Source organism: Sander vitreus, chromosome 3, assembly GCF_031162955.1.
Source record: "Sander vitreus isolate 19-12246 chromosome 3, sanVit1, whole genome shotgun sequence".
Lineage (NCBI taxonomy): Eukaryota > Metazoa > Chordata > Actinopteri > Perciformes > Percidae > Sander > Sander vitreus.
The window spans coordinates 5,245,703-5,269,836 of NC_135857.1; the positions used below are offsets into that span (position 1 = coordinate 5,245,703).

At 42.2% G+C, this 24,134-nt stretch overlaps 1 protein-coding gene across 1 annotated transcript in view; it reads right to left on the reverse strand.

Moving 5' to 3' along the window:
• Window positions 1-2,625: 2,625 nt before the first annotated feature.
• mtnr1ba (melatonin receptor type 1Ba) overlaps window positions 2,626-24,134 on the reverse strand; it is a 50,524-nt gene continuing 29,015 nt past the window's right edge. Inside the window, exons 2-3 of the mRNA XM_078244921.1 lie at window positions 5,134-5,252; window positions 2,626-3,375 (exon numbers count right to left, since the gene is read on the reverse strand). Coding sequence (XP_078101047.1) covers window positions 2,626-3,375; window positions 5,134-5,252 — 869 coding nt within the window. The remainder of the gene's footprint in view (window positions 3,376-5,133; window positions 5,253-24,134) is intronic.

The window sequence follows — 24,134 nt, forward strand, 5'->3', positions numbered from 1 at the left end:
GACATATAAACATATTTTCTTATTCTATTTTGCCTGGAAACGCTTCCAACGTGCTTGCGTGTCGCGTGAAAAATAGGAGTCGGTCCTATTTCTAGCATGCACGCGTTTCACTGCGTGTCACGCAGGCAGTGTGCAAGCTCTAACCTGTTAACATTGGAGCCGAAGTAAAAACGGACAGGCCACGCAGCTGACACACTCACGCCACGCAGCTAGTGTGGAGGAGGCCTTACACTCATATCCTCAGTCATAGAGAGTTGCTCGCTCTGCTGCATGTCTGCCTGAGTGCTGCCCCTCCTCCTTCTCCCATGTAAATGATCCTAATGTCACTAAGATGGTCATCAAAGCCAAGGCCTCCACCATCTCTCGGCAGTAAGTCAAACTTGTTTCAGATAAGGGTTGGCCTCCGCCAGGGCTGCGCTTTGTCACCAATCCTGTTTGTGATATTCATGGACAGGATATCGAGGCGTAGTCGGGGTGGGGAGGGGTTGCATTTCGGTGGGCTGGGGATCTCATCGCTGCTCTTTGCAGATTATGTGGACCTGATGGCATCATTGGCCTGTGACCTTCAGCACTCACTGGATTGGTTCGCAGCCAAGTATGAAGCGGCTGGCATGAGGATCAGCATCTGTAAATCTGAGGCCATGGTTCTCAGGAGGAAACCAATGGAGTGCCTACTCCGGGTAGGGAATGAGTCTTTAGCCCAAGTCAAGGAGTTCAAATACCTTGGGGTCTTGTTCACGAGTGAGTGGACAATGGGGCGGGAGATTGGTCGGATAATCGGCGCGTATTACATTAAATTTATTGCACCGTTGTGACGAAAAGAGAGCTGAGCCAGAAGGCAAAGCTCTCGATCTACCAGTCAGTATTCGTTCCTACCCTCACCTATGGTCATGAAGGCTGGGTCATGACCGAAAGAACGAGATAGGGTGAGAAGCTCAGTCATCCGTGAGGAGCTCAGAGTAGAGCCGCTGCTCCTTTGCGTCAAAAGGAGCCAGTTAAGATGGTTTGGGCATCTTGTAAGGATGCCGACCTGGGCGCCTCCCTAGGGAGGTATTTCAGGCACGTCCAGCTGGAGGGAGGCCTCGGGGATGACCCAGGACTAGGTGGAGGGATTATATCTCCAACCTGACCTGGGAACGCCTTGGGATCCCCCAGTCAGAGCTGGCTAATGTGAAAAAACTATGCTTGGTCTGGTGCCTTTGATGTCAATTTTTGACAGTCGAAAGTCCTGCATTGTTTGACCCATTTCAACCGACCTACCTCCTTATGATTTTCGGTCAATCATACAACTCGCTACCGTTGTCGCTCTGAACACTACGTCATCTTACAGCGCCGCGGTTGAGCAACTGCTATGCTAGGTGCGGCACATACAGACGCTAAAGGGTGATTTTATAAAGGGTGACATTGACAGTATTTTAAGAGTTAGGAATAAGAATGGGTTGTACCCTGAAGTCCGCAACCAGTGTTTCATTCTGGACTTCACCTCCTTCCAGTCACATGTTAAATCCTTTACCAAATCTGCTTTCTACCATCTCAAAAACATCCCCATACTCCGGACGTCACTCACAGACTTTGTGGCAAAGACACTCATCCATGGCTTTATCACCTCCCATCTGGATAAAGGCAATTGAGTCCAGTCCTGTGTACTCAGGATAGCCCTGGACAGGCTCAGCTGTCAAGGTTCTCACCCGCACAAAGCCCTGGTAGCACATCACCCCCAAACCTCATCCACCTTCACTAGCTCCCAAAATTCTCCTCTGCACCTACAAATCCCTTTATGCCCTTTCCCCCTAGTGCTCATCAGATCTCCTCCACCCCCATAAACCTTCCCGGAATCTGCGGTCCTCAGACAAGGGTTTCTCAGCCTCCACCCTTTGGAATGCTCTCCTGGGAGAAATCTGTAATGCTGCATCTACGGACTCCTTCGAAAACTCCTGAAAACCTACCTGTTTACCACAGCCTATTGACTCAGTTCATTTTATTATCCCCTGCAAACATGGTCACTAGTATTCGCTGTTCTTGTGTTATTTGTTTGTCTGCCTCCATTTGCCTCCATTTGTGTAAAGTGTCCTTGGGTCCCCTGAAATTCGACATGAAATGCAAGCTATCATTATTATTACTATTATTATTATTTAATATATAATAACTTTAATATAATAATAATAGTTTAGTCGCTATTTTTGACGTCACTTTGTTAGCAGAAACTTATTTCGAGGTGTACTTGCCATCATCTCTGGTGATTTACTGTAAACTTAGATGAGCAATGTTTCAGGCGTCAAACCATAAAATCAACTTTAAATCAATAAATTTCAAAATCAGGTTTTCAAATCAAATTAAGCTTTTCTACTATTACAAAAATGTCTTCTTCAGATAAAATAAATACGAACTGAAATTGATGAGCCTTAGGTTTTACAAATGGCACTCTTGAAATAATGGATAATGAAGCTATTGTATTCAATTGTAGTCTTCTTTCATTTTAATCTTGGTCACAGTCTATGTTGGTCACTCTGTATTTTTTAAGACTCCATTGCTTTGGCACAGTAGAGATTTAAGTCTGATAAATGACACGCCACAAGTATACACAGAAGAGGAGGGATGATGAGATAAAAGAGAAGGAAAACAGTGTCACAGAGTTTCTCCTTTTACTTGCTCGTTGTTATTGAGTCCTGGCGAGGGTTTGCTCTTCATGCCCTCAGTGCCCCCCCGGGATGTCTCCTGAAAGAAAAGGTGTGGCTTCCATACAGACATGACGATCCGCTTGTACTCCCTGCGAAAGTTCTGGTTCAGCAGACCATAGACGATGGCATTAAGGCAACTGTTGAAGTAAGCCATGAAGTAGCTGACCACAAAGAGACACTCTGGAATGTGAGGTGCCACTGCTTCAGGGTTGATAGCAACAGCGAGCCCAATGAAGTTGAGTGGTGCCCAACAAATAGCAAACAGCACAAACACCACAAACATTGTGATAAAGTTCCTCAGGTCACTGGGCTTGATGCGTGGGCGTACCTCTGACTTTACCTTCCGCCTCACCTGGATGACCATGATCCAGATACGCAGGTAGCAGAAGGTGACCACAGAAATGGGCACAAAGAAATGAATGACCACAACTGTGATGGTGTAGGATGTACTGACTGTCTGTGCAAATGTGCATGAGTAGATGCGTGGGTCGTACTGCAACGAGCCAACAAAAAAGTTGGGCAAGATGGCTATGACCGTCAGCAGCCAGATGAGTGCAACCAGCAGCAGCGTGTTGCGGTAGCTGTACAGCTTGTCGTAGCTGAAGCTGTGACAGATGTAACAGTAGCGGTTGATGGCAATGCCTGTTATGTTGAAGATGGAGCCAATGACGCTAAAGCCCATCAGGAAGCCACTCACCTGAAAGGGAGAGAAAGAGAAAGAGAAAGAGAACAGCTCATTGTAGTAATAAAAACACCATACAATAATACGTGCATTTGTTTTCTGTTCCTTGATGAGAAATAGCTTTAATGTTAGGGTAACTTGCCACTAACAGTTGCTGTATTAACAACTTCCAAACAAAAAGTAGCTTAGCTTCATGAGCTACAGTTTCAAAGTAACTTTCCCAGCACTGCAGTTAAATGGCAGCGAGAAGAACAAAGTTTTGTGCACCCTACAGCCATAAAAACAAAGACTAATTTACTGAGCACCAAATCAAGTGGTTCAAGAGGTAAATCTTTAACCAAATGACAAATAGATATATAGTAATGAAGCTCAGCGTACATTTTTTCAGGAAGACTTCTAAGCTTCATTTACCTCGCTTTCCTAAACTGATCAGCTGATTCGAGGCGTTCACTTTTCAGTTAAAGCAACCAGAATTGGACATTAATTCCAAGAGCCAATCACAGCATTGCATCCCTGCTTTAAATCTGTTCTTCTCTCTGCAGCTGACAGTTGTCATTCCAGGCAAAGCGTGCAACCCTCCTCCTCCCCTTTCACCTCCCGTCATCGTCATCCACGGCACCTCGGGGCCTCCTCCAGCGGACCGCTCCTGTTGGCTTCTTCCTTCCGGTCTTCATACTCCTTCACCACCACCAGTGTCTAGACTCCATCATGGAATATTATTGCCCACTCGGGGCTTCTCTACTCCCTTATAAAATATTATTTACACAGCGATGGAATCTAATCCCCAAAGACTCAATACAGTTCAACCTTGTGCATATGTGACAAATAAACCTTTTGCATATTTGCAACAAAGTCTCTCCTGATTGAATTACTTCTAATATCATTACCCAGTCCAACAGACAGTGTCAATGCATCTTGTGTCTTCTCCCTCTGTTATGGTTATGTATGTTTCTGTTTCCTGTTTTATTTTGGTAGTCTGGTTTTCTGTCTTGTCTTGTTTTACTTCCTGTCTTTTGGTTTTCCCGCCCTTGTGATTGTCTGATGTCTGTCACCTGTTTCCCAGCCCTTGTGTCACCTGTCTCTTGTTACCTCGTTACCCTGTGTATTTAGTCTTTGTGTTGCCCTTGTCTTGTGTCAGATCATTGCATTTGTATTTCTGTTTTGTATTGCGTGTGTTCGGTCTTCCCGGTTAGTCTTAGTGTTCCTGGTTGCTGTATTCTATTTTGTCTTGGTCTTCATTTTGGATTTCTTTTTGCTTGCTTTATCCAGGACTCCTTTTGTTTGTATATTTTTCATTGGTAATTACATCTTCATACTATTCCACTGCCTACTGTCTCTGCTTTTGGGTCCGCCATTCTCTGACTCTCTGACACCCTCTGTATCAAATGTAACCAGGAGGTCATGTGGCTTAGGTCCTACCTGTTTTGGGGACACCTCGAAGTTCCTCGACATCTGCATATTCTTCTTGCTATCTAGCTACCTATTATTGACATTTCTCCATATTAATATTATTATTTCTGTCTACCCTGTACACACAACATCTATTGCATGTTGGTTTGTCCTGGGAGACGTATCCCTCCTCTGGGAGTTTTTCCTTATCTAAATCAAGGGCAGAGGGTGTACTAGGATGTACAGATTGTACTTTGAGGTAAACTAGGGATTTGTGACTTGGATTATATAACTTAAGTTGACTTGAGCTGAACTGCAGAAATAAGATCAAGGTTGTTAAAAACTTTAAAACAAATCAGCATTAGATATACAGTCATGGCTTACCTTGCACTGAGTGTCACCCAGTGACCAGCCGTCATTAAAGATAGCATACAACACCAGAGGGTAGGGGTAGAATGCAACCACCAAGTCAGCGAAGGCCAGGCTTACCACAAAGACATTTCCTGTAAAGGATGGAAGGAGAGGAAACAGAGAGTCATGAGAAGGTGTGATTGACACTGTAATAACGTTTAGTGTAGCAGTAGCAGGTCCACGTTAGGGAAATATTAGGTCTGTGTTGATAGGCTGATTAGGAAGGCCAGCTCTGTTCTCGGATATCATATCCCCTTGACACCGAGGCGAGGTGAGAGACAGGAGGATAGTGGCTAAATGATCCTCCATGATGGAGAACTCATCCCACCCCATACAGGAGACTCTGTCAGTACTAAGCAGCTCCTTCAGTGACAGGCTGCTGCACCGCGCTGCGTCAAGGAGAAATACTGCAGGTCTTTCCTGCCTGCTGCTGTCAGACTATCAGCACTGCTCCCAGTAGATAACATGGACACACACACACACACCAGGACTGATAACTGCGATAATAATGTAACTGCAAAAGTGTAAATACAAATTGTACTTTTTTTCTCTCTCCCCTGCTGCTGCAACAATGAAATGTCTCAGTTATGGGATTAATAAAGGATTTTGAATCTTGAATCTTAAATGTATAGGCATGGCCACACCTCACCCATGGCAGACTTCTTAACAATGTCAACCAATCAATCACACTATCACAGGCAACTAGACAGAAAACACTGAGCTCATAACTGTACTGTATATGAACACAGCCATGTCCTTTCACAGGTTATATAGAAAATGATTATATCAAGATAAACCCCTTGAGATGTATCATCTCGTTTTTAAGGGGATCCCAAACAAACACTCACAAAACAAATGGAAAACAGAACAGTACAAGACACAATGCTATATACCACAACAATGACAAACCAAACCAAAGTAACTAAGAGGGAGAGAAACAATAGGGTACAATCTCAGACTAGACACAACAATGATACTCTCTAGAGAGAGGAACAGTGATGACATTACTGAAAACATTGGCAATCAGTTTTAAGATAATGAAGTAATGACTATGACTAGGTTACCTATTCCAATTAGGAGTCCGAAACATAAAAGCTTTTTACCAACTTATTTAGATACAAAGTGGACTTCAAAGAGGATCAGAGCATCTCAGTAAATAATTTGTTGTCTTGCTAAATATGTGATATTCCGCCTCTCTGTCCTTCTCCCCTTCTTCAGCCACATTCCCTACCTGTCCACCAGATGCCCTCTGACTTTTTCACTAGACATCCTCATACACCTGTGCACCTGTTCTTACTTCCCTCATCAGTTACTTGCTACATATACCGGTCCACTTCCCTTGTTCCCTTGTCTGATCATTACGTGCTATGTGGTGTTTTGTTGCCAGCCAAGTCTGCTGTCTAATTTGGACTCAGAATCAGAATGTCATGTGGAGAAAGTTCATAAGGTGATTCACACAATCCAGGTTTTTTTTTTTAACCTTTATTTATCCAGGGAAGTCGATTGAGAACATTTTCTTGTTGACAACAACGACCTGTCACATTCACACAGTTACACATTCATACCTGGAAGCTGCCCAGTACAACCACAGTCTGATCTGCTGGCCACTGAGCAGCTCCACTGGAACGATTTGGGTTAAGGGCCTTGCTCAAGCGCACCTCAGTGGTGGTAATTTCCTCACCCAGATTTTATCCTGCCAGTCTGGGGATTGACGTCCCGGTCCCAAGCTCGCTTCTTTAAACTTTAGGCCACCACTGCCTGAAAAGCTGTGTCAGGAGTGGGATATGAACCCACGCCTCCATTTGGAGACTTCTTAAGCACTGCCAAAATAACAATGTTTAGCACAAGGAGGCAGCTCTGTCACTGACACTCTGCAAATCACCGTGAATTTGGTGCGACTTGCAATTTTGACCAATCACCGCAACTTTTACGCAAATTTGACCAATAACCTGAGGTGTCCCGCAACTTCAACCAATCCCAGCAGTCCCACATGCACTCTGAGAGCCACTGACCAAGCGGGAGTGAGAACAGGTTGATCATTTCCTTGTTTCTGATATGAAGACGAGACGTATGTGTGACTCGATCAGCTCACATTTACCAACAAAATGTACAGCTAAAGACTGTGCAAAACATTTCAGACTGTCCCGCCAACCTGTATACACCTCCTATACAGCTGTGTGTAATGGCTGTTCTGGTGCTGCTGGAGAACCTTCACACTAACAGGTCTAATAAGTGGTGAAGCGGACACAAGTATTGATATGCATTAATTATTGATATATTTGCGTTGAAATGAGGCCTGTGCACGTGAGCAGAGTACCACAGTGGTCGAGATTTATGAAACAGAATCAGGCATGTGGCTTTTTTAATCTGAAGATAAAAATACATATGTATATCTACACTGAGTTTTAGTCCTGAATCTACACTGTACTCAGAGTTGTGTGCATCTGGCTCCTGATCTTCTCGATTCAATCTTAGAAAGCACATATATAAGTGTACTTCCCAAAATGTGTAACTGTTTTCTAAGTTCAACTATAACAAGGAACAAGGCAGTATTTATTATTATAACATGAACGCATGAAGCAAAGATGTGAAGAGTAAAATCCTATATCAAGTGAGTTCCTCGGGTCCCTCTATCGGTGAAAAGAGAGCTGACGGTAACAGGACAGAAACAACATATACAGTGAAATTCAATGCAGAGACAAGTCACTGCCCTTCAGACGCGTAACTATCGGTAAGCAGGGTAAGCGGTGCTTACAGGACCAATCAGGGGCCCACATCACTGGAAGATATTGATTGACAGCCGGGTTGCATTTTCATTACTCGCGACATCCCAGCAGCAGTCCAGAGACGTGTGTGACTTGAACATCTCACATTTCCCAACAAAACGTACAGCGAAAGACCGTCCAAAACATTTCAGACCGTCCCGCCAACATGTATATATTTTAACATCAATGTACGCTGTAACGTTTTTTCACTGTAACGTTTTTTCACTCTAAAGTCAGCGGCTGCTGTTTCAATCCTGTCGGCTCTCTGCAGCGGGCGGGGCTGCTGCTCCGTTTCCCCCGCAACTGACGCGCGCACGTACACACACACAATCACACACGATGGATGCAGGAAAAAACGCAGACGAGATGACACGATGACCTAAATTGAGGGCAGCTACGCTCATTATTGTAAGTGCAATAAGTACTTTATCAAACCGTATGAATGTGTGTGTGTGTGTGTGGCCAGGATAGGAAATTAACTAACAATGTAAAGATCAACAAGCCACTGACAGTGACAGATATGTTCTTATTTGATTAATTCAATAAATTATTATTTTTTGTCTTAAATCCACCAGCCATTTTCATATTATACCAACATTTGCTGCATCCTGAGCCTTTTTGGTAAGGTTACTAGGGAATTTCAGCCCAGAGTAATTAATTAATTAATAGTAATAATTATTATTCTCCGCAAAACAAGTTTCCTTTTTATTTTTAAAGAACTATACAAAAAAATTATACAAACATACAAAAGACGTTGCAACTTTTATCGTAATATTTTACAAAAGCTCCCGTGAAATCAGGCATTTTGGGCCGCAACAACTCAAAAAAAGGCCGCAAAATCCTGGAGGGACTGCCCTTGTGTGTTTTTTCATGTGTTATGGTGCGCATTCACCAGTGTTTTTTTGTTGTTGTTGTGGTGCGTGTAGGCTACTCCTGATTTCATCTCATCTCTTATATGCTGTGTCTCTATGATCCTATCCTGTCCTATTCATGGTAGCCTACTCATGGACATTGCGCCGTCATCACATGCTGTAGTAGGGGGGCCCGCCTTGATAATCCTGCATAGGGGCCTGGTGTTGGCTCGTTACGCCACTGCTGCCCTTTCAGCATATTTTTCCTGGCACCACTGTCCCCCTACTAGTGACATTTTCAGCCTACCACTCTCCTCCCAGAATTGACCCCTGTTCACCCTTTAACAGTAATTAAAAATCACACATTCTGACTGAACACGAAATGCGATCTATCATCTCTAATCCGTTTTCATGTGTCAGGGCATTTTCTGGCTCAAGAGTTTGATTCAATATACATTTTAAAATGCAGCCAAGACAAAGAGAAGAGATGGATGCAGGGAAAACAGGAAGGAATTAGAGTTTAAAACATCAGAAACAAAGCTTATTTAACAAAGACAGGCAGGATCAAACCGTCTTGTAGAGACTCTTTCTTTCAGTAGGTATTTTATACACATACCAATACTGTTGGTACCACATGTACTCCCCTTTGCTTTTCCAGCTACCTCAGGCAAACTTTGCCATCCCACAACCAATCCATGGCAGGCTGCAGAGGATCTCTGCTCTGCTTTGAGAAGTGGGAGAGAATACTCCTTCACAGACCCTATTATGATTGATTCAGTGTTGTTGAAATGCTTGAAAATACGCTGAATACCTGAAAAGCTGTGTCAGTGTTAAAGCAGCCTGCGCAACAGCACCACTGTCTCAATGGCAGACAAAGCTGCCAGATCTTGGCTGACAAAGCCACTGAGGTAACCATGCGGTATCAGTACAAGAAGTGCATATTTACCACCTCATTTTAATTCAATTCAATTCAATTCAGTTTTATTTATAGTATCAAATCATAACAAGAGTTATCTCGAGACACTTTACAGATAGAGTAGGACTAGACCACACTCTATAATTTACAAAGCCCCAACAATTACAATAATTCCCTCAAGAGCAAGCATTAGCGGTAGCTATTGCGACAGTGGCAAGGAAAAACTCCCTTTCGGGAAGAAACCTCGGACAGACCCAGACTCTTGGTAGGCGGTGTCTGACGGTGCCGGTTGGGGGTGTGATGAACAGTGGTAGTAATAGTCACAATAAAGATAATGGAACAGTGACTACAATGGTAGTCGTAGTAGTTCATGTCATAGTAGGGCACAGCAGGGTGTTACGGGGTGTAATGTGGCACAGCACAGCATGGGTGGACGCGGTAGGACGCAGCAGGACGCAGTTGGACACTGCAGGGAATCACAGAGCGTAGCAGGGTATAGCAGGTCCCTAGCGACAGCTGCACCCAAGACCCAGGTCTTGGTGCCACCCTAATCCAAGGCGATATTCTGGGTGAAGAAGAAACATAAGGACTCCGGGGAGTAAACTCCCCAGAGCTAGGTTAGTAACAAGCATTTCTGGGAGAAGAATGCACATAAAAGGAACAAATGAAAAGAGAGATGAAAGAGCAGCTCATTGTGTCATAGGGAGGAAAGAAATTCCCCAGCAGTCTAGAGTTATAATAGCATAACTAAGAGAGGCAGGCTAAACAGAGGTGCCAGGTCGGGCTTGAACTCTCCCCTGCCAGAACGGGCTGTACTTCCTGGGGGAAGCTGGGGTGCTGTGTCTGTAGCGATACACCCTGCCCCGCCGGTCTAGGCATACGCTGCAACTCCTCACTCCCTAACTATAAGCGTTCGTTTGGGGAGATTGTTTTTGAGGAACGTTGTCGTTTGGCCGATCCAGGCAGTGTAGGCCACCGGACCGTCTGACTACTGCATCCCTCAGAAGCTTTCGGTAGCAATTCTCTTCTGTGACGACGGCTGGTCAGTCGGGGGCGAGCCCGGCGAACCGCACTGGCCGCTACCGGTTCTGACTCCTGCAAGGATAACCGGTGTTGAGCAAGAAGATGGACATTGGCAGGCGGCTGAGTCCCATGGCGCAGTATCCTGGGAGGCCGCTGGGAGAGATGAGATCTGACTGATTATGAGCCACGTCCCTAACTATAAGCTTTATCAAAGAGGAGGGTTTTCAGTTTATTCTTAAATGTGGTGACTGCCCCCCGAACCCAGACTGGGAGTTCGGGGGGCTGGGAGCCTGGTAGTTGAAGGCTCTGGCTCCCATTCTACTTTTAGAGACTCTAGGAACCACTAGTAGCTCTGAGTTCTGGGAGCGCAGTGCTCTAATGGGACAATAAGGTACTAAGAGCTCTTCTAGATATGATGGTGCTTGACCATTTAGAGCTTTGTAGGTCAGGAGAAGGATTTTAAATTCCATCCTGGATTTTACAGGAAGCCAATGCAGAGAAGCTAGTACAGGGGAAATATGGTCTCTTTTCTTAGTTCTTGTCAGAACACGTGCTGCAGCATTCTGGATCAGCTGGAGAGTCCTAAGGGACTTATTTGAGCATCCTGATAGTAAGGAATTACAGTAGTCCAGCCTGGAAGTAACGAATGCATGGACTAGTTTTTCAGCATCGTTTTTAGATAGGATGTTGGCAATGTTACGAAGATGGAAAAAGGCTGTTCTTGAGGTTTGTTTTAAGTGGGCGTCAAAGGATAAGTCCTGATCAAAAATAACTCCTAGATTTCTGACAGTAGTGGTGTAGGCCAGGGCAATGCCATCTAAGGTAGCTATATCTTTAGATAATGAAGTCCGGAGGTGCTTGGGTCCCATGACAATAACTTCAGTTTTGTTGGAGTTTAACATCAGAAAATTGTAGGTCATCCAGGATTTTATATCTTTAATGCACGCTTGAAGTTTAGCTAACTGACCGCTTTCGTCTGGCTTAATTGACAGATATAATTGGGTGTCGTCTGCGTAGCAGTGAAAGTTAATTGAGTAAACACTCAATTAACTTTCACTGCTACCTAATGATATTGCCTAGAGGAAGCATATATAAGGAGAATAGAATTGGTCCAAGCACCGAGCCTTGAGGAACGCCATGGCTAACTTTAGCGTACTTGGAGGATTTATCATTGATATTAACAAATTGGGATCGCTCAGAGACTTAAACCAGCTTAGTGCGATTCCTTTAATGCCAACTAAATGTTCCAGTCTCTGTACCATAATGGTATGGTCAATAGTGTTGAATGCAGCACTAAGGTCCAATAAGACAAGTATGGAAACAAGTCCTTTGTCAGCAGCAGTTAAAAGGTCGTTAGTGATTTTCACCAGTGCCGTCTCTGTGCTATGATGCTTTCTAAATCCTGACTGAAAGTCTTCAAATTGACTATTTCTATGTAGAAAGTCACATAACTGATTAGCGACGATCTTGGAGAGAAAGGGAAGGTTAGCTATAGGTCTATAGTTGGCTAAGACCTCAGGATCAAGGGCGGGTTTTTTCAGAATAGGTTTTATCACAGCTACTTTAAATGACTGCGGTACATAACCTGTTAATATAGACATATTGATCGTGTCTAATAATGTGGTGTTTACCACGGGTAGTACTTCTTTAAGTAGCCTCGTTGGAATGGGGTCTAGGAGACAGGTAGTTGGCTTAGCTGAAGAGACCTTTAACATTAATTGTTGAAGGTCTATAGGAAAAAAGCAGTCTAAGTATGTATCGAGTCCTGTCGTTCTCTCCAGCCCCCCTGTGCCCAATAGTGAGCCGTTAGAAGCTGTGGGCAAAAGGTGATGAATTTTATCCCTAATTGTTTATGAATGTTTAATTCATTCATAAACACTATAATCAGCGTCATGTTGTCAGAAAGCACATTTCACCCGGTATATCAGATTTAAATAACATATCAGCCCCCCTATTGTGGCCGCTGTTACCGTGTTGCTGCTGCTGTTGCTCATGTGACACCACCTTGACTGGATGTGCCAACGACTTCCATGTGACTCCAAACCACTCCCAACAGTTCCCAACGGCTCCCATGTGACTCATTTACCCCTCAGGTGACACAACCCACCAGAGGTTAAATATCTGCCCACTACTCTCCACTTGTTTTGCTATGCTGTTGCTTATTGTATGTTTTATTGTTATGTGATGTAAGGTGATCTTGTGTGTTTTGAAGGGCAGCAATAAATAAAATGTAAAATTATTATTATTATTATTATTATTAACTACTGGTAGATTAATCCTCTGGATAAATAGTGTTGCTCTTAAAAGTCCTCCATGAATGAATGACAAAATATGTTGTTGGTCCGTGGTTCTCTGTGATAAGCAAAGGCAACTGGACTAGCTAGAAATTCTTGAAGACATTTCCCCTCTCATCCAAAACGCTTCTTCAGTTCTGACTGGTCTTGTTGTTCCCGGCCACAGCCATTTTATCAGTCAAAAACAATCGATTTCCGAATGCAACATAACAGGGAGGAGAGTAAAGATGGAAAGCTCCTAAAGCTTAATTCCATATAAATGCACGGATTATTTCTTCTTTTGTCGTTATTGAAAAACAATATTGACCTCGTAGTTGAAAAAGGAGCCTCATATGGAGTCTGTTCATTCGCATTCGGATATCGACTCGTTTTGACTGCCGAGGTGGTAGCGGCCAGAAACAACAAGACAGACCAACATTCAGGGCGCAGGATTTAATCAGGTTCACAATTTTGACTGCCTCACCCAGGACCGCACGCAGCTCCTCGGGCATCTTCTTGGCAGCCAAGGCCTGTAGATGGATGATACAGTTACTTCAAACAGCAGCAGGAGCAACGTCTTGCACGCATTTCACCAGACCACTGTGGTGACCTGTCATTGCCGTGGCCCCGTCGCTAGATATACCACAGCACCGCTTCCAATCAATGTTGTTATACTCAATGAAGTCATTCAAGACCTATTCTGCCGTGGTGTGAGCTGTCAGAGAACGACAAAACAGAAACTTCTCCTGGACATTGAGCACTCTGATGTAGCGCACATAAGTCATTAACTGTGCGCAGTTAGCCACATCGCTGGACTCGTCTATTTGAATGGAGAAGGACTCTCATGAATACCGTCCAGCACCTGCTTCTTCACATCCAGTGCCATGTCAGAGATATGGCGCTGGACAGTGTTGTCAGACAAGGTGATGACATTCAACTTGGCCGCAGCAGCTTCTCCCATCATCACCGAGCACATATCCTTTGCTGCAGGTAGGAGTAAGGCTTCGCCGATGTTGTGGGGCTTACCTGCCTTTGCAATGCATAATGCTACGAGATATGATGCTTCAGTTGCCTTGCAGTTTGTAGTGCTGAATGTTTCGATTGTCTTCTTCTGTGTCTTTACTTCCTTTAGCTTTGTACTAAAAAACTCTAGTGGCTTAGACACCAAACTTTGGTGCTTGGTCTCCAGATGCCTGCAGAGTTTGCAGGGTATCATGCTATTGTTAGCCAAAACTGCTTTACAGACCCCACATTGTGGCTTTGGAACATTGGCTGGCCCTGTCCAAGAAAATCCCAACTTTAAATATACATCGCCATACTTTCTGCGCTTTCTGCTAGGTTTAGACATTTTCTATCGTGCTGGGTAAAGTTGCTCTCACTGCTAGCTAACTAGATGTTTCCTTTCAAAACAATTTCACACATCTGCTGTCAGGACTGAGAGAGTGATTATCAAATTGCATTAAATATATATTCAATTCCATTCATCCAGCAAATCATTATTTCCCAGAAAGCATACATTTTTTTATTATTTTATTATTTCCCTGCTTTTTTCATGCCTCCCCTGAAACTCTTTGGCGCCCCCAGGGGAGACGGGCCTCAAACTTTTAAAACCCCTGGCTTCCTGTATGCAAAGGTCTTAGCCATCTTCTCATTGACAACTTTATCATTATGTCTCTTCTTGACCTCAGATAGCAATGCCAATCTTTCACCTTCAAGGCTGTCCTGGGTCTCTCTAGCAGGACAGCGAGAATTATTTTTTTTACTTCTGCCTTACTGGGTTTTTGACATTATAGGCAGGCTGACATCTGTCTGCAGGTTTGTGCTTGAGGGAATTGATGCTCAGTTCTGGACACCCCAAGTTCCTAAGTTGTGTTCTATAGTTTGCCATCTTGTACTTCAGGCTTATTTTCCATTCATAGAAACCGCTGAAAGAGCCTTGTTGTCTCAAACATGGGTGTGTTTTGATTAAAGCTTCAGCAGAAGATTCTATTTTCAAGTTTGAAGGATATGCCTTGAATTGGAGGATTTGCTCAGCCAGACTTTCCAAGATATCCAATTGAAGTTTGTGACTGGGGTTCAGAAGAACTTGATTTGATATGAATGAAGTTGTATGTCCACATCATATGGGAACTTAGGTATTTGGAATTCTGTAGGCCACTGGGATCGAGCAGTTTCTGAATCAGGGGAGGAGAGTAATATTGTGTCAGAAGATGACAAGGATGTTTCATCCCCACTCTGGTTAATGTTGCCTGTAGCATCAGAGAAGTGGATGATTTTGTCTTGAATGTCGCTAATTTGGTTAAGTAAAACTCATTACCGAAGTCAGTGTAAATGTACTGGAGTTTAATGTCACCATCTATATCAAACTGACATCTGATTTCGTTTAAAAGATCCTCCACAGACTTTGGCATGTCAGACTCTATAGTCAGTTTTTCATCATTGTTTAAATACTACCGTGTTTCTACTGATACAAAGGTTAATGCTAAATCGGTGAAGTATTCCTTTAAGTCTCGAAAAGCACAAAAAAGTATAAATCCATTAAACATGTATTAAATGAAAAGCAGTAAAATTGGAAGTCAACAACTGGCTTTGATCATATGCAAAACAAACTGGACATTGAAGCAAACAGGCCGTATTCACAAAATATAGTGTTAACAATGACCTCAATAATTCGCTTTTTGCTCGCAGGTCTCTCTGCCTTTCTCGCTGCCTCTATTTCTGCAGCAAAAAGCTCTTTCTATCAAACCAAAATAGAATCCTCTTTCTCCAACCCCAAAAAACTTTTCGCCATCTTCTCTAATCTCCTAGATTCCCCCAGTCCACCACCTCCCTCCTACCAACTACTTTGTAAAAGAGATAGATGACATACCCTCTTCATTCTCCACCACACCTGAAATCATCTTCCCATCCATCACATCCAGTACTGTTTCCTCTTTCACCCCTTTATCTCCAAATTAAATTCTTACTTTGATTACCTCCACCCGCCCAACCACCTGCCCCCTTGATCCTATCCCTTCTCACCTTCTCCAGTCTATTGCTCCTGACCTTCTTCCTGTCCTCACCCATCTCATCAATAACAATCATCAATAAAATAACTACAGACCCGTCTCCCTTCATCCATTTCTATCCTAAACTCTTGAGCGTGCCATTTATAATCAACTCTCTACTTATCTCCACCAGAACAACATTCTTAATCCCCACCAGTCTGGCTTCAAGGCTGGCCACTCAACAGAAACTGCCCTCCTTGCTGTCACTGAGCAGCTTCACATCGCTAGAGCAACCTCTCTCTCTTCTGTTGTCATCCTTCTGGACCTTTCTGCTGCCTTTGACACAGTGAACCACCAGATCCTCATTTCGACACTCCCGCCCCAGACATATCTGACCAATAATTGGGGTGACACATTTTGGTACGCTTGGATTTTACCAGGTGTGAAACCAAACCAAACCAAGGGGGAAATGCTCCAAGTTTACAAACTCATCAACTGATTCGGACCAAAGCAAACAAACTATAGGGGTGAAAATGCCCTATATCTACCAGCACTGTCTCATTGTCCTTCTCTCTCCTAGGCTCCACATCTCTCCTGGTTTGGGTTTGTTTTGCTATTTTTGTTACAGTCAACATTCATCCACACATTCTCCATTCATCCATACACTCCACTTACCAGACTATACAGGCAGCTTTGGTTTTAGCTTGTTTGTAACAATTTACAGAGTAGCGCGCTGAGCTTGTGCAAAACAGCGGCAGAGAGACAGACAGAGCAGATTAAAATATGGCTTTTCTACATGTTTATGCCTGTCTCTGTATTGATAATGTATTGGCTTGCTACTCACAAAGGTTTTATTGCACTTACTAGGCTATAACACTAGTTGTCATCTTCGCTTCACTGCGGCCCTGTTCACTGTTCGCAATGAATAATGCTTGCCTGCATGACATTATATCATGTTTATCTGGGCGTAGTCCAGTGTGATTAGATCCTCCTGCAATACCGAAACTAATCAGCATGTGAATAGAGATGCAAATACGGGGGGGGGCTGGGTTAGCGCTCCCCCTCTGGAATGTTACCTGCTGTGAGTGAGTAATGTGAAAAGTTTTATTTGATTCACATAATTTTAAAAACCACATTATTTGTTAGTGGACAAAATTGGAAATAGGAAATTAGGTTTCTGCCAATATTTTTGTCATCTTTGTATGATAAAAACTCATGAAGCTATTAATCTAAATACATGACATATTTTCCTATGCTGCTGAGCTCTGCTGGTTCAGAGGGGGGACGTTGACACCACCTTCCACCACATATATATGCATATTAAAGTACATATGCTCAGATTAACCCCTCTGATCCGACATTAAGTTCACACACAACAGACCATGCATATTTATACATAAACTAGAGCAGTGCCCGTTTAGAGTGTGTGCCTGTTTCCCAGTATTTTATTTTCAAAACTTTATTGTGTAAATTCTCAAAAACAACCTGTGACACAAACTGCAGTAATTGCTTATTACACCTTTCCTGTTTCAGGCTCCCGGACTGTGGTCGGAAGCATAGGGGAGATGTTCCCTCCAGGGCCGAAGGTCTTTCAGGGGTAACACCCTTCACTTTACCGGTGTTGCACTGAAAGCTATGACTAATCAGAAACTGTGACCGCAGAGGGCGCTGCTGCACATCGGCGAAGAACAGCATCTACGCAAACGGCGTAAACATTAATACATTACATCCACGGGTGCAAGCTGTATGATTATTCAGAGTTTGTTATTGCTTCCTAAGGAGAAAGAGTAAACTGCTGGTGACCATATTAACCACCTCAGGCATAGTAACATATGTTTATCTGAAAGTAAATATAATATATTAAGGTACATTTTCTCTGAAATGTTTCTAAACATGTATTTCTTTGTGACTGCATGCACAAGTTACATTTGTAATAACCTACCTAAAACTTTACACTAGACCTACATTTAAAACTTAAAATAATCATATTCTACTGTAAAGAAAAGAAATAACTAAACATGTAATGGACATTGTGTAAGTTGTCAGAATATGTGACCCCACTGTAACTGCTTAATAAAGGAGTTAAACTTCAAAATATTGTTTGGCGTAGTTATGTCATCCCTTCACACTAATCTGGACACATGTTTTCTTATTTGGAGTCATCACAGAGCCAGTACCACAGAGGTCACCATATCTGACAAGTAGCAGCCGTCAGAATATGTGACCCCACTGTAACTGCTTAATTAATGAGTCAAACTTCAAAATATTTTTTGGAGCTTTAAGTATTTACAATAAACCCAAATTAAGCACTTTACAATTGTAAAACTAATTATTCACAAAATAATAATAAACACTTTACACTAACTTTTCAATAACTCAAAATTACTTTCTGTATTAATCAAAATGTAACTAGCAATGTAGCTGGCAACGCTGTTTACAGATGTATTTCCATTATTGGTCGGGGATGCATGCCGAACAGCTACCATCTTGGAATACAACGCAGCTGTTGTGGTACCAGCGCTCACACCGGTCACACTGGATCTGAAACAAGGTCATATTGAATGGGACAAAGGTTCTATACTCAGCAAAAAAAGAAACGTCCTGTCACTTTCAACTGCTTTTATATTTCAAGCAAACTTAACATATGCAAATATTTGTATGAACATTAAAAGATTTAACAACTAAGACATAAACTGAACAATTTTCACAGACATGTGACTAACAGAAGTAGCCCTCAGTATCTGGTGTGGCCACCAGCTGCATTAAGTACTGCAGTACATCTCCTCCTCATGTACTGCACCAGACTGGCCAGTTCTTGCGGTTGTTTTTTGCCATGCTGTAACCGTCCCGCAGGTGTGATATTTGGATGTACCGATCCTATGCAGGTGTTGTTACACGTGGTCTGCCACTGCAAGGACGATCAGCTGTGCTTCCTGTCTCCCTGTAGCGCTGTCTTAGGCGTCTCGCAGTAGGGACATTGCAATGTATTGCCCTGGCCACATCTGCTGTCCTCATGCCTCCTTGCACCATGCCTAAGGCACATTCACACGGATTAGCAGGGACCCTGGGCGCCTTTCTTTTGGTGTTTTTCAGAGTCAGTAGAAAGGTCTCTTTACTTTCCTAATTTTCTTATAACTGTGACCTTAATTGCATACCGCCCTTAAGCTCTTATTGTCTTTTCGACCGTTCAACAGGTGCATGTTGATTAATTGTTTATGGTTCATTGAACAAGCATGGAAAGCATTGTTTAAACCCTTTGCAATGAAGATCTCTAAAGTTATTTTGATTTTTACAAAAGTATCTTTAAAATACAGTGTCCGTTTCTTTTTTTGCTGAGTTTATGTATCTGTCTTCTTCAAAGCCTGATAAGCATTTAAATGGCTTAAGATAGGATATATTAAAACATATTATTATGTTAAAATACAAATTAGTTAAATACATTATATCTATTTAAAGAAATCATGACCGGTTTTATATATATTTGTAATATGGCGACCTGGGAACCTTAAGTTAGCGTATGTCAAAAAGACACACTGTAAGAATACATCTAACATAAACAGGGTTACTAAAGCAAGTCAGATTTCAGATGGAAATCTTTTTTGATTCAATTAAAAGTTCAATTTAAGATAAATAGCATGCCAAGTTGCAAGATGGAAACAACTAAATAACGTATGGTTAGCAATACTAACATGGAAAAATGTTTATCTTAAAATAAAACTTGACTATTTAGGTCCAGTACAAATATATAAAGACTGACTTAAGTTTCAAATCAATAAAGACCATACTTTCGCTTTAATACATTCAATGCCTTTTAACATGTTTTAAGGATCTGTGTGAAACCTTTGTACAGCAGCTGTTTAAAATTAAGACTCAAACATACAGTAGTTGACTGCTAGACTGCTCTCGGTTGCCATTGTTTACGATCTAACCTCTGTCTAATATCCGAGCCTTGAACTCAAGCTCTGCCTGAGCTCTCAATAGAAAAACCTAAAACCCTTATCCTAACCTAACATCTTACCCAGTCAGTGTTGGTAAGCCTTCCTCTCTCTCCTCCTCTATCACTTGTTTCAATCCGCAATAGAAGCAGAGCTCACTGACATCATCTGGTTAAGATGAAAAAGGGGGGTACCAAGACATAATGTAAGCATCTACAGTATGTTGTAATAAATAGAATAAACTTTATAAATTCTAACATATTCTGTAACAATTTATTACAAAGAATTTTTAAACAAACTAAATGCCAAATTAGACTTAAAATATGAATTATTACACCTCACTGAGGTTAAAGTCAAAATAGCCACGTAAGATCAGCCTTTTAGCATCTTTTAGCAGAGTTTACGATGAATGCAATGGTCTTTTTACAGCACTCCCCAAAAATACCATCCAAAAGTTTTGTCGTATTCAAAACCCAACTGCTATAGTTTTTAAAGGGAACAAAATGTCAGATAACATACGCCTGATTGTTAAGTCTCTACACTGGCTTCCTGTAAGCCCCTAAAAATGAATAGGGCGATACTGCTTGTTTATAAATCAATACAAATATGTCACAGACCTGTTAAATAAGTACACTCCTGCCAGGCCTCTCAAATCTGGTAGGATTTGGCTGTTATTACAGCCCAGTGCAGCAGCTAAAAAATGGGAATGGTGACCATAACATTTTATCAATTTATTACATAATACAGTCCTACAAGGGGTGTAATAGACACCATAGCCATTGCTTTTAAAAGACTAGAAGGTATAATAATGCATCAACAAGACTATAAGGCCTTTCACTGCACAACATATATATAATTTACAGCTATTACTGACACAATATGCCATGAGTGCAATATACTAAAGAAATTTAAATTCCCAAATTTGATTTGTAATAATACACATTCTTAGGATATTTTAAGAGAAAAAGCTTCAAAAGTGTAAACATACACATCTCATTCAGCAATGTGACAGCCTTCTCCTTTCTATAGGCCTCCACTGCCTTGGCTGAATTGATAAAGACTGGAGCCTTCTCTGCCAGGATCTTTTCAGCATACTAAGAATATTTTCAAATAAACAATGGTCAAAAAATACTTGTCCAGTACAACTTTATCAAAGTTGGTTTTAATGTAAATCCATAGTTGGAATAAAACCTGTTTAAAATCATCCATGTTTGAAGTAAAATGCAATGCAATCTTTCAGAGTATGGGGAAGTACACTTACTTTCATGACAAATATTCCACAAGAGGTGGCATCTTTCTGAAGGCTGTGTTTTACTGTGTTTGCTGTCCACCTAGACACATTAAACCCCTTCAGTCTCATGAATGACCTTAGGAGAAGACAGAAAGTTAGTAATTATTTTATGCACGTACAGAAGATTTACCTTGGACTTCATAATGAGACAAACCGGACATCATGTAACACAAGAGTTACCTTGTGGACTCCAACCACTGTTTTACTTTTGATGCTGCGTTGCCAAGTGAGTCAAGCACAAGGCTCCTCCGTTCTAATGGGGAAATGGCCTATAAATGTTATAGGAAATCATAGTGCATTTATTGCATATGTTAAGCCAGGAGTGTGCCTTGAAAAATATAATAAAAACAAACATGATGAGAAAATAAAAAATGTGCCTCACTGCAAATATCCAATGGCCTGGCTCATGAACTGCTCCAAGAATGACCCATAATGATGATGTTGGATTAATAAACTTAAAATAAAAAAAATAAAAAAATAGTAAAAGATTTTACATTAGATTAGCAAACCGCAATCAACTTGGTTTAATGATCATCAGTACAAAAAAAGCTCTCCTACCTTCATTCGTGTTGTTTTACGGTTCCAAATGTTTGTCATTGGGTATGAATCGATGAACATTGCCTGCTTTCCTCCTTTGTTATTGTGTTTGGTGACAAGTTCCATCCATCCATCTTCATCCACTTATCCGTAGCAGCTCCAGCAGGGGACCCCAAACTTCCCTTTCCCGGGCCACATTAACCAGCTCCGACTGGGGGATCCCGAGGCGTTCCCAGGCCAGGTTAGAGATATAATCCCTCCACCTAGTCTTGGGTCTCCCCCGAGGCCTCCTCCCAGCTGGACGTGCCTGGAACACCTCCCTAGGGAGGCACCCAGGGGGCATCCTTACCAGATGCCCGAACCACCTCAACTGGCTCCTTTCGACGCAAAGGAGCAGCGGCTCTACTCCGAGCTCCTCACGGATAACTGAGCTTCTCACCCTATCTCTAAGGGAGACACCAGCTACCCTCCTGAGGAAACCCATTTCGGCCGCTTGTACCCTGGATCTTGTTCTTTCGGTCATGACCCAACCTTCATGACCATAGGTGAGGGTAGGAACAAAAACTGACCGGTAGATTGAGAGCTTTGCCTTCTGGCTCAGCTCTCTTTTCGTCTCTTTTGGTGACAAGTTGGTAGAGGTATACATTCATCACCTAAGGTTAAGCAAGTGAACTGTTAGCCTGGTGGTCTAGATTTTGGATGCTTACAAGTTAATTTTAAGGAAAACTGAAGACCAAAAGAAGTGTTCATGCATACCTCACTCTCAAGTTCCTGACTTGTCCTCCTAATGTCCCAATAAAACAATTTGTACTGCCCAATTCTTGACAGCAGTACATGAACATCTTTGCCTTCCCAAGCCTCAGTCACATTTACAACAAGGAAAAGATATCAAATTAATATGGTAATACCAGCTTGAAGCTGGTGTTGCGGTTGAATCTGTTGATGAGGTGGCAGCAAGTCCAGAAGAGGTGGCAGAAGGTGGCATGGCGCTTGAAGCTGGTGTTGCGGTTGAATCTGTTGATGAGGTGGCAGCAAGTACAGAAGAGGTGGCAGAAGGTGGCATGGCGCTTGAAGCTGGTGTTGCATTTGAATCTGTTTTTCCCTCAACTTTTTTAATGGTGTATGGTCCAAGGAAGTCTGGGTCCAGCTTTCCCCCTTTCCTTTGCTGGCTTCGCCTGTTTTCCCTGGACAATGTTTAGGATGTCCTCCTGTCGCTGTATATCCACGGCCACCTCTTCCTCTGAAAAAGCCACTTCAAAGGCCCCATAAACCTTAAATATAACAAATAACAAGAAAAATTAAACTTGCTTACAGTTCATATAAACAACAAGTTGTTTTGCAAGTTCGCAAGTTAAAAAGATAAAAAGTTCAGTTAACCTTGTAGTTTTTAGCCACCTCGCATGGATGAATAACACGCTTCTATATATAACATCAGGTAATAAGGAGAGAAGCGTGTTGTCAGCTGCTTTTTTGTTCGCAGACCGAACATCATTGGATCAAGATATAGATCCAATGAGCTCTAAACATAAATTTGAAAAACACGTTATATATATATATATAGCAAAAAAAGTATGGAAGATTTTCCAGACTTTCTCACAATTTGGCTAGGCTTTAACCTTAACCGACAAGCCAAACTAAATTATAAAAAGCTATTAGTTGAGTTAATCACTTAAAGATACAATATGTAACATTTCTGCATTAAAATGTCTAAAAACGACCATACCTATGTTATATTGTGTTCTTACACTATCCCAAATGTTTCCACCAAATGTCAAACTCAGAGAAATCTGTTATTTTATTTTCAGACACGGAGCGGTTCCTTTAGTCGCCCGTCAGTGGCGTCACATAACCTCTCACCCTCTAGTTAAGGGATGTCCAAACTTTTTTCACCAAGGGCCACATACAGAAAAATATACGAAAGGGCTGGGCCACTGAGTAGCGGTGAGATTCTCAAAACAGCCTCAGATTGTGGTCAGGGTGGTGATCCCCTTCACAGCCCTATATAAAGGGGGAAACATAAGGGGATGTGTATATTTTAGGCTTGCTATGCAAGTAAGTTATTGGGCTTGTTAACAGACCAACTATAGTTTGTTAGAAAATATTATTAACTTTAATTGACTGAATTAATTAAGTAATTGTGCTTATTAACACATGATTACTGCGTATTATATTTTTAACTTACCTATAATGGGAGCAGCATTGCACTCAGTGGGAGCAGTGATGCTGCGCTTTGGACTGAAGGATGGCTGGCAAGTCAGGAGTAAGTTTGGTGGTTGAGATGCGAAGGACATCACAGAGATGGCTGTCGGTCATTCTGGTTCTCAATCTGCTTTTGTTCAGAGTTAACACAGGAAATGTTTGCTCACATATGTATGTTGAGCCGAACAGACTCATCA